Source organism: Rhinopithecus bieti, unplaced genomic scaffold, assembly GCF_001698545.2.
Source record: "Rhinopithecus bieti isolate Rb0 unplaced genomic scaffold, ASM169854v2 scaffold_13400, whole genome shotgun sequence".
Taxonomy (NCBI): domain Eukaryota; kingdom Metazoa; phylum Chordata; class Mammalia; order Primates; family Cercopithecidae; genus Rhinopithecus; species Rhinopithecus bieti.
The window spans coordinates 3,953,883-3,971,154 of NW_016807991.1; the positions used below are offsets into that span (position 1 = coordinate 3,953,883).

A 17,272-nucleotide genomic window follows, 5' to 3' on the forward strand; every position below is an offset into this window, starting at 1 on the left:
CCAACATGGTGAAACCCCGTCTCTACTAAAAATACAAAAATTAGCTGGGCATCGTGGCGTGCACCTGTAGTCCCAGCTACTCAGGAGGCTGAGGCAGGAGAGTAGCTTGAACCCGGGAGGCAGAGGTTGCAGTCAGCCGGATTCACCCCATTGCCCCCCAGCCTGGATTAAGGAGCCAACCTCTTTTCCAAAAAAAAAAATTATTTCCACAACAAACAGAAATGCATTTTGTACATTATGCATTTTGGGAGATATTTTTATGTCTTTAGCCCCATCCATTAATACTGATAATTCAGAGTTGGCTGAAATTATTCAGAAAAGTTTTGCAAGTTGTTTTCTGACTTTTCTGAAGTACACACATTCTGGCTTAATATTCATAACTCCTTAGTACATTTGCATAATGTGTTTTTGAAGTGTTTCATATTTGCTTTGCTTAGAATTTTCATCATGTTTAAGCTTCATTTCATGTTTTAGTAAAATCCTCTCATCAGCTCTTATTGTAGAGATTCTGAAATGTGATTGTATTTGAGCTCCATCTCTGTTTATTTGGCGTGACTGATTTCATTTTAAGGAGATTATGGAGATTGCATTTAAAGCCTTGGACTCACTGGCACCTTACAGGACAGTTAAGTCTCCAAATCATCAGTCTAGTTTGTTCAAATCTCAGGTGGTATTTATATTAATATATGGAGTACTCTGTAACATTTGGGCTGAAGTGTAGCTTTGTTGAAAATAGCAGTTTCAAATGAAACCATTTTTTCCTGGGTATTTAGTTAAAGGTTTCTGTGCATTGGGAGTGTTCTGGGTAGTGAAGGTGACATGGATTTAGCCAGCTAATAAGGTAGCTGGTCCAGCATCTGCTCCTGACCTTTGACCTTCATAGCATCAGTGTTAGTATTCAGTGGAATGGCGGGCTCACTTTGGAGAATGTCTTACCATGTGTGATGCTTTGTGTCAGGCTGACCTCATTTGGATAAGGAACAGGACTGGGTAGAATGGGTCTTTGGCAGTTCTGGGAGCACTTGGGTGGAAGCAGAGCCCACTCAACTGGGACTCCTGAAAGGTTGGGCATTGCCCTTTAGTCCTGCCTTTCCCAGGTCACTTGCTCTGGTCATTTGATGCCTACCTTCCTGTGTTGATGTTAGTGCAAATGCTGGTTGTGCTGTGATATAGCTGTGTGTAAGCCTTGGCACTTGGTGTTGAACAGTGTTATAGTAGGTCTGAGTCTGATGTACATATGTGTAGGAAACGGAAAGAAGGCTCATAATCCTGGTTTGAAATAACTGATATTTCAGTGGAAACATGATGCCTGTTTTATTGTGTGGCCTGATCTTACTCTTTCCTGAAACATATTGCAATCTTTCTCCATTTTTATGTATGTAATTTTTAACTCGGGCATCTTCATTGATGTGGACTGTCTCACTACTAGAGTAACTTGACTTTGAGCTGCTGATGCTTTTTTGTTTTTTTTTCCCCCCCCAGAATATCTCTTTTTCCCCTTATTTTTCTCTGGTTCTGAGTTATATGGTAGGGGAGGGATTCTTGGTGGGATGACCCCAGCTGGGTAAATGGGCTGTTTGCTGCAGCCTCTAGTTATGCATGTGAGACTCCTCAGGCCCGCTCCTTTAAGCTTAATCCTCTAAATTCTTTGTCTTGTAGGAAGATGACGATTCAGAGACTGAAAAACCTGAGGCTGATGACCCAAAGGTATTTGGTGTTGGCTGTGGTGGGTGGCTGGATGCAAACAAGGTGTTTGAACATTATGGCTCAGTTCGTATGTCTGGTCAAGATCTGTCTCACTGACAAACTGTGCACCTGTGTGGACATTTTCTGGGATGAAATAAACTATAAAGAAAGAACCTGGAGACGACTCGGGAATGAACAAATCCTGAGACACATTGGATTTCCAGCCTTTCAGATTGTGCCATATCTCCTGACTAGAAAGGCGAGAGGCTTGGCTGAGTCCAACAACCCACTTGCATTCTGCATCCCAGGTGGGGCTTTAAGTGTCTCTGCCCTGCAGGTGGATTAGTCTGTTTCTAGACTCAGGAAGGTGTAAGGGCCGCCTCGCGTGCTTTGGGTTCTCTTTAGTCATCTAGAAGTGAACGACAGGCTATAAGAAGGTCAGACCAAAATGAGGCCTCTCCCCAGCTCTCGGGGATGGTGGGTCTAATTCTCATTTTCCCGGGGGTGTGTCCATCCACTTTTGGGCAAGCTGTGCGGAATGGTCTTTTTCAGAACAACATAACTATTCTCATAGTTCCATCCTAGTAGCAGCCAAGAGTAGTTTGTAGCAATTCCTATCACGTTCCTTAACGATCTGTCGTGAAGGTTAAGACACCCTTGTGTTGGTTAAGCTGCTGTGCTGTGCATTGGCCATTAGAAATGTGTACTTGTTGAAGAGTCATTTCTTTATGAGGAAAACCTTCCCCCCCGCCCGTGCCCCCAAAGAAAAAGACTTAATTCTATCACTCTAGACCTCCGGGGAATAAGGACCACGTTTTGCAGTTAAAAACTGCTTTGAGGCCGGGCGCGGTGGCTCACGCCTGTAATCCCAGCACTTTGGGAGGCCGAGGTGGGCGGATCACTTGAGGTCAGGAGTTCAAGACCAGCCTAGCCAGTGTGGCGAAACCCGTTCTCTACTAGAAATACAAAAATTAACTGGTGAGACTGGTGGGTGATGCGCACCTGTGATCCTAGCTACTGGGGAAGCTGAGGCAGGAGAATTACTTGAATCCGGGAGGCAGAGGTTGCAGTGAGCCAAGATCTGCCAATGCACTCCAACCTGGGCAACAGAATAAGAATCTGTCTCAAAAAAAAAAAAAAAAGAACTGCTTGGAAACCAGCTGTAACTTTCAAGATGACCTAATAAAATTTAGGAGATGTATGCCAAATTATAATCTAAAACAGTAATATACTTGAAAATATAGTGTGAGCTGTTCCATATTTGAGCTGATTCTGTTATTGGATAGAACTGTGTGTAGCCACTAAAATCATGACAGGTTGTGAGTGAGAAAGGTAAGAATGTGTTTTACCAAGAAAGAAAGTTTTGGCACGAGCATGCAGGAGGGAAAAAAAGAACCCCTGAAAACTGTAGATGCAACCTACTTTCTATGCTGAGTGAAAAACCTGAAACCCAGGCCAAAGAACTCGCCCTGCCTGAGAACTGGCAAGATGGTATGGGCAGACCCATGGCCCCATAGTTCAAAGTCAGTCACAGCTCTGCTCGGGCTTTCAGAACGAAAACACTCGGTAGTGATAGTCTTATCTGTTCTAATATTTAGGGTATATAGGATTTGGAGCCTGCATGGAAAACATGCTCAGGGAGCCATTAAGTGTTTGGGTTTCAGTTGTGGAGGGAAAGGAGGATGTAGGTCCTAGAGTCTTTCTGGGTACAGTTGCATCTTTTTCTTAGGGCTGGAAGGCCTCCTGGGGAAGTTGGCTGGAGAGAAGGGTACATACACTTAACGGTCACCCCTTCTAAAATCCTGTGATACAGGCATCAGATCCTTGGGGAAAGGACATGGCTTTGTGAGTCAAGGTAAGGGCCACATGAAAAACAAAACAGACTTGACTACTGTCTGGTAGCAGTCACTAAAGAACGAGGTGGGAGGGACCCAGAAAAGGTGAAGCTGGGAAGATTGTGGAAATACCTTTTGTGCTTAGGCTTCCCTTCTCAGCCCCACATCATGGCTGACAGCCCCGTCGTTCCTGCCTGCTCCCTGACTGATGTGCTTCGCTGTTCCTCGTTCACTCCTGTGCATTTCAAGTCTTACTGTGGAATGAAAAGTTTTCATGGAATAATTTCCATTCCTCTTGAGGAGCCCTCAGAAATCAGAACACAAAATCCAACCCTCAAAGTCACCTGATTTAGTTATTTCGGAGGGTGATGGAGAAGGATTTAGATAGAGCTTGCCAGCTTTCATGTTCTCCAATCCCCAGTGGCTGCCAGGCCTTTAGGAGTCCTCGTGTCTTCTCCAAGGACTACAGATGATCCCCAGCATGAATCTTCTGTGATATTCTTATCTTAGTCCTGGCCCTGTCATCTTTCTGCTTGAGCCGGCCTCAGACTGTCTTCCACATAGCATATACCTGAAATCCAGAGCTCTCTGGCACATTTACATTTTATTTTTATTTATTTTATTTTATTTATTTATTTTTTTGAGACAGTCTTGCTCTGTCGCTCAGGCTGGAGTGCGTGGTGTGATCTCGGCTCACTGTAGCCTCTGCCTCCTGGGTTCAAGTGATTCTCCTATCTCAGCTTCCTGAGTAGCTGGGATTACAGGTGTGAGCCGCGACGTCCAGCTAATTTTTTGTATTTTTAATAGAGACAGTGTTTCACCATGTTGGCCAGGCTGGTCTTGAACTCATGGCCTCAAGTGATAGGCCTGCCTCAGCCTCCCAAAGTGCTGGGATTACAGGCATGAGCCACTGTGCCCAGCCCACATTTTTAAAAATTGATGTGTAACAATATTTTTTACATTAAAAACTCTTAATTTTGAACATTCTGCTTTAAGCGTGTGAAGTTTTTTGGGTTTTTTGTTTGTTTTTTCAGATGGAGTCTCACTCTGTCACCTAGGCTAGAGTGCGGTGGTGCCATCATAGCTTACTGCAGCCACAACCTGCCAGGCTCAATTAATCCTCCCACCTCAGCCTCCCAAACAGCTGGGACTACAGGTGTGTGCCATCACACCTGGCAGTTTTTTTTATTTTTTGTAGAGAAAGGGTTTTGCCATGTTGCGCCAGCTGGTCTTGAACTCCTGGGCTCAAGCAGTCTGCTGACATTGGCTTCCCAAAGTGCTGGGATTACAGGTGTGAGCCACCAGGCCCAGTGCACACGAACATACGAAGTTTCTAACAATAGAATATGTTACAAGTGTGGATCTTCATTAGAAGTGTCGTTTATTTTAACAATTAGATTACTGTCATAATTGTCGTCTCCACTAGATGGCATTCTCCTTTCTACTTTTGTTTTTTGTTGGGTTTTTTTGTTTTGTTTTTGAGTAGGAGTTTCGCTCTCGTTGCCCAGGCTGGAGTGCAGTGGCGCAATCTTGTCTCACTACAACCTCCACCTCCCAGGTTCAAGCGATTCTCCTGCCTCAGCCTCCTGAGTAGCTGGGATTACAGACACATGCCATGTCGCCCAGCTAATTTTTGTATTTTTAGTAGAGACGGGGTTTCGCCATGTTGGCCAGGATGGTCTTGATCTCCTGACCTCATTATCTGCCCACCTCAGCCTCCCAAAGTGCTGAGATTACAGGCGTGAGCCAACACGCCCAGCCTCTACTTTGGTTTTTTAAGATCTTTTAATTTTTTTTCAGTAGTTCTCAAAACATTACACAATTAAAAATTGAAGATCTCAGAGTTTTTGTTCATTTTGGTTTTATCTATTGATGTTTACTATTTTATAAGTTAAAACTGAGAAAATTTTAAATTATTTATTTTAAAATAACAAACCTGGGCGGCCACAGTGACTCGTGCCTGTAATTGCAGCACTTTGGGAGGCCGAGGTAGGCAGATTGGTTGAGCCCAGGAGTTTGAGACCAACCTGGGCAACGTGATAAAACCCCATCTCTATAAAAAATGCAAAAATTAGCCGGGTGTGGCGGCGCATGCCTCTGGTCCCAGCTACTCAAGAGGCTGAGGTGGGAGGATCACTTGAGCCTGGGAGGTAGAGGTTGTGGTGAGCTGTGATCTTGTCACTGCACTCCAGCCTGGGTGACAGACTGAGACCTTGTCTCAAACAAACCTATTACGTATTAACATAAATAACATTTTTAGAAAAACTAAGTATTTCCCAAAAAATGTTAATGCAAAGAGTGGCACTGTGTCACCATTTTACAAATCTTTAATGTCTGGCTTAATAGAATATGACTGGGTATGTATAAATGCTTTTGCATTCAGGTCATTATAGGTGTTCTTCTTTGATACTTTATCAGAACTCAACAGGTGATAGTTTCCTTGAAAGATTAGTTACATCATGGAATGTGAACCCTTACCAGTGAACTTTGTATTCTGCTTCCCTAAAATCCAATGGTCTGTCTTGCCCTTTGAATGGGTCTTTTACCCATACATGATTTTATATCATCAGGCACTGGTGATTTGAAAATTGATGGTTTACTGAGTTATACAGATCTTAATGTTGACACGTTTTGTTCTGTGGTATCAAAAAAGTAGCATTTTTTAGTGACGTAACTGATCTCATCGGAAAATCATTAAATGTTAGAAACCTTTTAGCAAGCCCACAATAAGGAGCAACACATTTTTCTTTTTTTTTTCTTTTTTTTTTGAGACGGAGTCTCGCTCTGTCGCCCAGGCTAGAGTGCAGTGGCGTGATCTCGGGTCACTGCAAGCTCCGCCTCCTAGGTTCGCACCATTCTCCTGCCTCAGCCTCCCTAGCAGCTGGGACTATAGGCGCCCGCCACCGCACCCGGCTAATTTTTTTTTTTTTTGGTAGAGACGGGATTTCACTGTGTTAGCCAGGATGATCTCGATCTCCTGACCTCAGGTGATCCGCCTGCCTCGGCCTCCCAAAGTGCTGGGATTACAGGTGTGAGCCATCGCACCCGGCCACACATTTTTCAAGATAACGTGTTTCTAATAATTTTTGTTTGAAAACTTGAGTTTTATCATTTTCAATATGTACTATCAGAGCTTTCCCTGAAGTAACAGGCTTTGGTCTTGAGAAAATGTCTGCCAAATAACCAAGTCTAGATAACTAGTTTGTCATTCTTTCAAATATAAATGGTGTTTCCTGAAGAAAAATGCCAATTCAACTGGTAACTGAAATAATCACAAACGGTAGTCCATCCTATTCCGTGGCTTCAGTAACCTGAGGTCAGCTGCAGTCTGAAAATATTACATGCAGTAAGCTATTTTGAGAGAGAGTTCACATTCACGTAGCTTTTATTACAGTATATCTTATTATTGTTGTTAATCTCTTACTAGTTTACAAATTAAACTTTATCATAGATATGTATGTATACGGAAAAAACATAGTATGTGTAGGGCTCAGTACTATCAGAGGTTCCAGGCATCTACTGGGAGTCTTGGAACGTATACCCCAGGGATAAGGGGGCGTTGCTATGTGTACTTTTCCCTGAGACATTTATCTGACTTTGTTATGCCTCAGAAGTATTTATGCATGCCTCTCATGTCAGTTCCCAAAATATTAAGGAGATGTATTTTCCAATGTCAAGATGTCATAAAACTAATCATTTTTACTGTTCTAGCAGAACTTTTTTCTTTTTTTTTGAGACACTCTGTTGCCCAAGCTGAAGTGCAGTGGCACAATCTCGGCTCGCTGCAACCTCTGCCTTCCAGGTTCAAGCGATTCTCCTGCCTCAGCTTCCTGAGTAGCTGGGACTACAGGCACGCACCACCGTGGCCGGCTCATTTTTGTATTTTCAGTAGAGACAGGGTTTCACCATGTTGGCCAGGCTGGTCTCGAACTCCTGACCTCGTGATCCACCCTCCTCAGCCTCCCAAAGTGCTGGGATTACAGACGTCGTGAGCCACCACGCCCGGCCTATGGCAGACAGTTCTTAAGTGAAACTGGCTTTTTTTTTTTTTTTTGAAACGAAGTCTCGCTTTGTTGCCCATGCTGGAGTGCAGTGGTGCAATCTCAGCCCACTGCAACCTTCACCTCCCAGTTCAAGCGATTCTCCTGCCTCAGCCTCCCGAGTAGCTGGAATTACAGTCATGCACCTCCATTCCTGGCTAATTTTTGTATTTTTGTTTTTTTGTAGAGTTGGGGTTTCACCACGTTGGTGAGACTGGTCTGGAACTCCTGGCCTCAAGTGATGTGCCCACCTCAGCCTCTCAAAGTGCTGGGATTACAGGCATGGGAATCCCATGGGATTGCATCCAGCCGTTTTTTTAAAATCAAGTGAGCATATAACAACTGTGGCTACAGTTTAGTACTGCCGCCTCAATTTGTTCTAAAGTTTAGCGGTTTACCCTCCATTGCTTGTGCAAATGTCAACACGATGAAAAAGACAAAATAATGACTTAAAACAGTTTTGACTTTGCAGACCCCTTAGAAAAACTACTATTATTCTAAAACGGAAATCATGGGTCAGCGATTCAATAGTTGTTTGAGAACTGTTTTTATTGCTCTGAAAATGTCTGTTAAGTTGTTAGCCTTATGGGGTCTTGAGCCATTTTGAGGATGGGTTAGTATTCAGAGTGAGATGATTCAGCCCTGGCATAGTGGGGAGGAGTTCAAACTCTGGAATGAGACCGGGGTTTTCTTGGTGAAGTCCCTTAACCTCAGTTTTTCTCATCGGGAAAATAATCATCATAAAATCTGTCTCATTGATTTTACAAGGTTCAACTAAGTAAAAGTAAAATGCAGCTGTCCCTCACTATCTGTGGGGGTTCCAGGACCCCCCACCAGATGCTCAAGTCTCTGGTATAAAATGGTGTAGTGTTTGCATTTAGCCTTGGGAATCCTTCTGTGTACTTTAAATCATCTTATACTACTTGATATAATGTAACTGCTTTGTAACTAGTTGTTAGACTGTGTTGTTTAGGGAATAATGACACAAGCAAAAAAGTCTGGCATGGTCAGCACAGACGCGATTACACACACACACGCGTGCGATTACACACACACACACACACACACACACACACACTTTCAACTGGAGGTGAGTTTTGGCCATGGATTCGAAACCACGGATCCAGCGGGCTGGCTGCACTCAGCTCAGTATGTCTGGAGTGTCTTTGTTCAGTAGCATTGGCTGAACTGACCATCATTTCCAATTCCTCCTGTGCACACTTCCCAGGGTGGTCACACCATGTCGTCGGCCTGTTTTGGAAGAGCAGATTCCATGTTTTAAACTGGAGTGCACTCAGAGAAGAGCAGTCATAAAGATGAGGGGACTCAAAAGCACATCACCTGAGGAAAAGGTAGAGCTGGAAGAGAGAAGACTCGGGAAGAGCCGGGGTTGTGCTCTGGTGTCTGAAGGTCTGCTGAGGGAAAGGCTAAGGCAGCCTGAGGCAGACTGGAAGCTGCGCGTAGAATTCCACAGTTTACCTTCACATAACGAAGGACCTTTTGTGATCTCTGGCCAAAAGTGGTTGAGCTGTTTCATAAGGTAGTGAGCTCCCTGTCTCTAGAGGTTTTTCAGGGAAGTTTTTTGTGTTTTTTGTTGTTGTTGTTGTTGTTGTTTTTTGAGACGGAGTCTCACTCTGTCGTCCAGGCTGGAGTGCAGTGCCATGATCTTGGCTCACTGCAAGCTCCGCCTCCCAGGTTCACGCCATTCTCCTGCCTCAGCCTCCCTACTAGCTGGGACTACAGGCACCCGCCACCATGCCTGGCTAATTTTTTGTATTTTTAGTAGAGACGGGGTTTCACCGTGTTAGCCAGGATGGTCCTGATCTCCTGACCTCGTGATCCACCCGCCTCAGGCAAGTTTTAAGAAATGACTTGTCATCAACATCATAAAAGAAATGCGTGGGTAGAGATTGGATTAAACGCCAAGGAGTTCCCTGGGAACCCCCTAGGAAAGGACTTGGGCATTATACGTAAGCAAAGTTGAGTATTCTCTGACTTTATTATAATCTGATGACTTTAAAATATGCACAGACTGGGCCGGTGCAGTGGCTCATGCCTGTAATCCCTGCACTTTGGGAGGCTGAGACGGGCAGATCACGAGGCCAGAAGATTGAGACTATCCTGGCTAACACGGTGAAACCCCGTCTGTACTAAAAATACAAAAAACTAGCTGGGCGAGGTGGCGGGCGCCTGTAGTCCCAGCTACTCCGGAGGCTGAGGCAGGAGAATGGCGTGAACATAGGAGGCAGAGCTTGCAGTGAGCCGAGATAACGCCACTGCACTCCAGTCTGGGCAACAGAGTGAGACTCCGTCTCAAAAAAAAAAAAAAATGCACAGACTGTGGAATTGCCCTAGCTTGTATTGCTCTGATGTTTGGGGTTACCTGTGAACGCAGAGTCCCACATTTGGGAGCGTGAGTAAGAACCAACCCTGGCCCACCTGTGCAGGGAGCCTTTGGTCCTGTCCTTTAGGTTGGGGCAACAGGGATTGGGCTCTGCAGGTGCTGAGTTTGCCCGAAACTATTGAACAGGGGATTGGAGAATGAGGCTGCGCGCTGCATGGGAGACAAGCCTTGGTGCTTCTGTTCCATTATTTTTTTGTCTCTAACTTCAAGTTTCTGGTTTTACCTTTTCGGTAAGCAGCAAATTAACAGGAGGTGGCACTGCTGTTCTGGAAAAAGAGCAGAAGTGACAGTCTTGGGCCTAGCACCTCACTCCAGGAAAGGTGTGCCTGCCTGATGGCTGAAGTGCTTCCTCCCCCCGTTTACCTTTGGCACCCGGGCATCCCTTTCGCCACTCTCCTTTGTCCATTTTTACCTCGGTTGCCCTGGACAGTTTCCCTTGTTTATTTTTTTCTCCACTCCTACAGTTCCTGTGGATGAAGCTGTTTCCACTCACTCACTGTCCCTGACACACCCTTCCTTTGAAAACAAACATGGGGATTGAGGGCCTGGAGCAAGAAAGATGGAGCAGCCTATTGCCAGCTAACTGGGAGGAACTGGGATCCCCGGCCTCCCTGAGGTGCTGATCTAGGAAAAGAATCCTCCCGGCCCAGGAGTGCACATCTGTAAAAACAAAGTTCCGTTTTCTGGGTCAGGGAGGTGGCATCAGGTGGGGGTTGGGGGGAATTATTCTGGCATTTTTTTTAAAGGCGTGTATAACCCCAGTTAAAAGAAGACATTTTTAAAATTCTTAGATCCCCAAAGTAGTACTAAAATGTGGAGTTCACAAACAACTTAGAGCTGGTCTGGTGGACTCGTGGTCCGAAGACCTGGGTTGTGCCCTGGCCTCTGGCTGTGGAACCACAGGCCTATAACTTAAGCTTCACTCGGCTCCATCTGGGCAATGAGGGCCGTGAGACCTGCTTTACAAGGTGGTGATGACTGCAGCATGAGAGAATGTACATGAAGGTGCTTTTCACAGTGTACAGTGCACTTGTTAGCAGTGCTTGGCCTTTGCAGTGTAACTAAGTCCGATTATATGCCCTCATCCTGTAGGTCAGAAGGTGCCACAGTTTCTTGGCTCACTGCCCTTTGTGTCTCCATAGTTTTTCACAGACCTCCAGAACCAGAAGAAATGCCTGATGGCTGAGCTCACACCTGTAATCCCAGCACTTGGGGATACCCGAGGCAGGAGAATTGCTTGAGCACAGGAGTTTCAGACCAGCCTGAGCAACATGGTGAAACCCGTCTCTACAAAAACTACAAAAGTTAGCTAGGCATGGTGGCGTGTGCCTGTAGTCCCAGCTACTTGGGAGGTTGAGATGGGAGGATCATTTGGTCCTGGGAGGCGGAGGTTGCCGTGAGCCGAGATCTGCACCACTGCACTCCAGCCTGGATAGCAGACCAAGACCCCGTCTGAAAACAAAAGAAAAAAAAAATGCCTAACAAATGGTTCTGTTTCTTACATCATTAGCTTCAGACAATAAGTATTACTGTCCTCACAATTCAGTAGCTGCTTAAAAAATATATATGTAAGTGTGTGTGTGGTATGGGACATGTGGAGTAAGGCTGTGTTTCTTGTAACAGTTTTGTTAAATATCCTGTGGCACCTTTGTGAGTTTGCTGGGTTACCCCAGGTAACAATTTGGGAACTGTGGCAGCAGATTGTCCTAGACTTCCAGATTGGGGCCTTGGTAAGTCCTCACTTAGCCTTCTCTGGAGGCTCGGCCGGGTGAGTGGTTCTCTGCCTCAGTGGCTGTTCACATCCACCCTGAAGAAGACCAGGTCTCCCAGTTGACTGGAGTGACTGACTCACAGTCTAGACAAGGATTTGTTTTGGGCAGAGCTGACTCGGTAATTCCCTCACCCACTCTCCTCTCAACTCCTTCCCACTGTCCTTGCATTACTACTGATCTTTTGAAGTACCAAAATCAGATATCTGAAAACTGCCTGAGGGGCTAATCTCCCAGGAATTTGTTGTTGACTGCTGATTATAGGAAGAACTTTGAGGAACCTGCCAGCAATTGCATGCAGGCAGCATTGCAGGTTGAAATCTTATATTCTCTTTATTGAACACAGGCTCCAGAACATGGGCAGCTTCTGCAGGGTAGCTGCAGAGCACAAGTGTTTCCCATCTGGGCTCCTGGTGTATTTGCTGCCCTTCCAGGACTCTGGGATCTGAAAGGAAGATGCTGTTGCTTTTCATAAACAAGCAGCAAAGGGTTGCATTCCTCCTGATATTGAAGGATGTTAAGGAGGGTATGTGATGTGGTATGAGATAGGAGTCCCGAGTGCTTTTGCAGCATTGCAAACAGGTTGTTTGTGTGCCTTTGTTGATGCACTGCTGGAGAGCCCTGAGAACTGAGAATTACTCTGCCCAACGGAAGAGCAAACTGGAGCTCTCAGAGCTTAAGCTTGGACTTTGTTTTTAATGGACAGAGTTACATTTTATAAAATACAATTTGTGTTTATTTTATTTTGTCAAATTATTGTAGCAAGATTGAGTATGTTGCAAAAGGATAAAAATCACCTAATCCCATGATGCTAACCGTACAACTTTTTTTTTTTTTTTTTTTTTTGAGACGGAGTTTTAATCTTGTTGCCCAGGCTGGAGTGCAGTGGCATGAGCTCGGCTCACTGCAAGCTCCACCTCCCTGGTTCAAGCGATTCTCCTGCCTCAGCCTCCCGAGTAGCTGGAATTACAGGCATGCACCAACACACCTGGCTAATTTTGTGTATTTTTTAGTAGAGACAGAGTTTCTCCATGTTGGTCAGCCTGGTGTCGAACTCCTGACCTCAGATGATCCAACCGCCTCGGCCTCCCAAAGTGCTGGGATTACAGGCGTGAGCCACCACACCCAGCCTCGTACAACCATTTTTATTCTTCTTTTATGTTTGCCAATAATAACATATGTTTTGCATCCAGCTTTGTCTCTATCTATATATAAACATTTTCAGTGTTGCTATACTGTGTAATTATAATAGCAATATGACACACATGAACAGTTAAAAATGAACACTGAAGAATTGTATGGTATATGAGGCCAGGCGCGGTGGCTCATGCCTGTAATCCTAGCACTTTGGGAGGCCGAGGCGGGTGAATCCCGAGGTCAGGAGATCGAGACGGTCCTGGCCAACATGGTGAAACCCCGTCTCTACTAAAAATACAAAAATTAGCCGGGCATGGTGGCACGTGCCTGTAATCCTAGCTACTCAGGAGACTGAGGCAGGAGAATCACTTGAACCAGGGAGTCGGAGGTTGCGGTGAGCCGAGATCACGCCACTGCACTCTAGTCTGGTGACAGAGAGAGACTCCGTCTCAAAAAAAAAAAAAAAGGGAGTTGTAAGGTATGAATTATATCTCAATAAAACTGCTGTAAGAAAAAATAAATTTTTTATTTTTTATTTTTTTTGAGACGGAGTCTCACTCTGTCATCCAGGCTGGAAGTGCAGTGGTGTGATCTCAGCTCACTGCAGCCTCGTTCCTGGGGTTCAAGCAATTCTCCCGCCTCAGCCTCCCCAGTAGCTGGGACTATCGGTGCACACCACCACGCCTGGCCAATTTTTGTATTTTTTTAGTAGAGCTGGGATTTCACCATGTTGGCCAAGCTAGTCTCGGACTCCTGACCTCAAGTGATCTGCCTGCCTCAGCCTCCCAAAGTGCCGGGATTATGAGCATGAACCGTGGTGCCGGGCAAAAAAAAAAAAAAAAATTTAATTTTTAAAATATTCCAAATGGAGATTTTTAAAAAAACCTCCATTGCAAACAGGTTGTTTGTGTGCCTTTGTTGTTGTACTGCTGGAGAGCCCTGAGAACTGAGAATTACTCTGCCCAACGAAAGAGCAAACTGGAGCTCTCAGAGCTTAAGCTTGCACTTTGGATCTCAAAAGTTGAGATCCACCAAGTTTTGTTCTAGTGGTGACGCGAATCATTAGCCCCACAGATTTTCACATCATTTCCCTCATTCTCATATTTTCTTCAGCTATATAGGTTAAATCCAGAAATAAGCACATTACACTAGCAAAATCTGAATGGGTTTTTATAGTTGAATGCTCTGTCTGCAGTTTCCCTCTAATGAAGTTCTCTGATGAACAGGAAACGGGCCATGTTCTTTACTTGGGTCAGAAGGAATAACTCATCCTTGAAGCTCGTGTTCTTATTGGAAGTCCACATGGTTGTTCACCCAGGAAGGGAGAAGAACTGAGTAGAGTTCAGGATTTCGTAGCATTTTTTCTGTGAGTCCCCAGGAAGTCTCTAGGCTAAGGACAGGGTGGTAGCACCCACAGTTTGTGTGATTAAACCTGTAGGACTGTGACTTACTGGGACCCCATGGACTCTAGAGCTGTTTCCCCTGATCATCATAGCTGAAAGATAATAATTCTGGCTGTCTTCCCTTAAGTCCAGGGTTTTAATACCTGCTTCAGTCTGACCTGCTAGAGAATCATTCCTAGAGAGGTGCTATTCCTTCTTGGTCTTTGTTGTTGGCTTACGCAGTGGTTAAACCAACAGCTTCCTAGAGACTGCTACCCTTTGCAGCCTCTTAGTCTAGAGGGAGAAGGTGGGAAGTTGGGAAGCTGGATAACTGGGCTTTGGAGCCAAACAGATTTGGCCTTGAATTTCAACATTGCCATTTATTGGGTCAGCTGCTTCATTGTGTTTTACCTCAGTTTACTTGTGTGCAAAATGGAAATAATAATGTCTACCTCATAGGGTTATTGTGAGACTTGAATAGTGGTTAGCTTGTAGTGGGTTCTACGTTTAGGGTGTCATATGGGGTGCTATGTGAGTGGGAGAGTAGATGCTTCATCCTCAGTCTTGGTTTTATTAGTCCACCTGCCCCTGTGTTCTATCTCCCATGCCCTGTAATCTCTTTTTTTTTTTTTTTTTTTTTTGTTGAGACGGAGTCTCGCTCTGTCGCCCAGGCTGGAGTGCAGTGGCCGGATCTCAGCTCACTGCGAGCTCCGCCTCCCGGGTTTACGCCATTCTCCTGCCTCAGCCTCCCAAGTAGCTGGGACTACAGGCGCCCGTTACCTCGCCTGGCTAGTTTTTTTTGTATTTTAGTAGAGACGGGGTTTCACCGTGTTAGCCAGGATGGTCTCGATCTCCTGACCTCGTGATCCGCCCGTCTCGGCCTCCCAAAGTGCTGGGATTACAGGCTTGAGCCACTGCGCCCGGCCCTTTTTTGTTGTTGTTGTTGAAACGGAGTCTTGCTCTCTCTCCCAGGCTGGAGTCCAGTGATGCGATCTCAGCTCACTGAAAGCTCCGCCACCCAGGTTCACGCCATTCTCCTGCCTCAGCCTCCCGAGTACCTGGGACTACAGGTGCCCGCCACCACACCTGGCTAATTTTTTTGTATTTTTAGTAGAGACGGGGTTTCACCATGTTAGCCAGGAAGGTTTTGATCTCCTGACCTCATGATCCGCCTGCCTCGGCCTCCCAAAGTGCTGGGATTACGGGCGTGAGCCACCGCGCCTGGCCCATACCCTGTAATCTTTTGAGTGCTGATTAGAAGGGAACAGAATTACAGTATGACTCACCCAGGAACAGAGAAGGAAATGGCCCTTGATCATTGCTGATTTGTGACCCATCTACTACCCTTCTCTTGGAAGTGTAATGTGGGCCTTAAACTGTTGAGAATGCTCAAGCCTGCCTAGCATTTGGCACTTCTCTGCACTCAACACGATGGATGGTCTTTTTTAGACTTTTCCTCAGCAACACTAGGGTTGCCTTGCACAGCTGGGAGACATGGAATTTCCAGAAGCTCGTGGAGTGACCTGCTGGGTGGTGACCAGATCTGCACAGGAGACAGAAAGGCAGGCAGGCCATGAAAGTCACTCTGATTGTCCCAAGGGAAAGAAATCCAAGCCTGCTATGACTTTGTCCTGCCACCTTCCGAGGGAGTCCTCACTACATTATAAGCTGAACACTGCTGGTAGAAACTCTGGTAGTTGTTGGAAGTTGTGATTTCATGCAAAGCGGAACAATGACCATTATTCATTATTCTCCCTCTGACCCCTCCTTGGCTCCATTGCACTGCCAGAGGGACCTTATTGATGGCAGTTGATCCAAGTAACCTGAAGCTGAGACTCCCAGAAGCCCCACCTCACTCCTGTGGTTCCACAGCCCACAGGGAGCTACCACTGTCTGGTCCACCCTCCCGGCAGCCGTGCAAGTCCCAACAGACCTCCTTCCCTTCAGGCCAGATGCCATGGATTGCTAACTGAGGTGTGGCTGGGCCCCTCCTTCCCCATCTGGGACTCATCTTTTTGAAATTATGTGATGCAGAGAACTGCCTGTCCTTAGGGATCCAGCATTTCCGACCTTCATTCTGTATTTTCATCCATGTCTCCTGAAATGCTGTTGTGTGATTTCTGGGTTGGATAGGATTCTGCTCATTTCTATTCCTAACTTTGGAGTTAGGTAAATATTTTCTGGGCTGTGCTTTAAAGATGCTGGCATTCTTTTTGGCCCTCTCAGTGACTCAGTCCCCTTCCTACCAGTGTCGATGATGACCAGTTTGCATTTCTGCCACCCTGACTTTCAGGGACTGCGAGTATATTTGCCTGAGATGTTGATGTAACTAACTCTTCAGCTTGTCAACCAGCCTCTCAGATGGAATGCTTTTGTAATTTGGTAGCCATGTAGAGTTGTGTGCCTTCCAGACTTGCATTCTCAGTCTCACAAAGCTGTGTCTTTTGTCCTTTTCTGGCTCCAAGCTCCCCCTAACCCCCCAAATATATCAACCTAAAGCACAGAGATACTGTTCTTGTGGAAGTCTTGAAGGAAGTCTTGAAGAGTCTGTTGTAGCCTCACTACCAAGGGTTTGACTCAGATCCTTGGCGTGAGGCAACCTCTGGACCGAGATACAGCCGTTCCTGACACCCTGGGGATGAGACAGAAAGGGAATGGTTCTCTTTTTTTTTTTTTTTTTTGGAGACGGAGTCTGGCTCTGTCGCCCAGGCTGGAGTGCGGTGGCTGGATCTCAGCTCACTGCAAGCTCCGCCTCCCAGGTTCACGCCATTCTCCTGCCTCCGCCTCCCAAGTAGCTGGGACTACAGGTGCCCGCCTCGTCGCCCGGCTAGTTTTTTGTATTCTTTAGTAGAGATGGGGTTTCACCGTATTAGCCAGGATGGTCTCGATCTCCTGACCTTGTGATCCGCCCGTCTCGGCCTCCCAAAGTGCTGGGATTACAGGCTTGAGCCACCGCGCCCGGCCGGGAATGGTTCTCTTTAACCATCTTCTGTAATTTTCAAAAAACTAAAATCTTTTT

The 17,272-nt window shown here is 45.8% G+C and overlaps 1 protein-coding gene across 9 annotated transcripts in view; it reads left to right on the forward strand.

Annotated features, from left to right (window-relative positions):
• The window catches only part of SAP30BP (SAP30 binding protein), a 45,082-nt gene that overhangs the window by 3,640 nt on the left and 24,170 nt on the right, over window positions 1-17,272 (forward strand). For 7 of the 9 annotated variants that reach the window (XR_001887772.1, XM_017884675.1, XM_017884676.1 and 4 more), the window contains exon 3: window positions 1,660-1,707. The exons of the other annotated variants lie outside the window; for them this stretch is intronic. Coding sequence is in view for 6 of the 7 variants with exons in the window: in XM_017884675.1 (XP_017740164.1) it covers window positions 1,660-1,707 (48 nt within the window). In the remaining variant the exon portion in view is untranslated. The remainder of the gene's footprint in view (window positions 1-1,659; window positions 1,708-17,272) is intronic. 9 annotated transcript variants of the gene reach the window in all.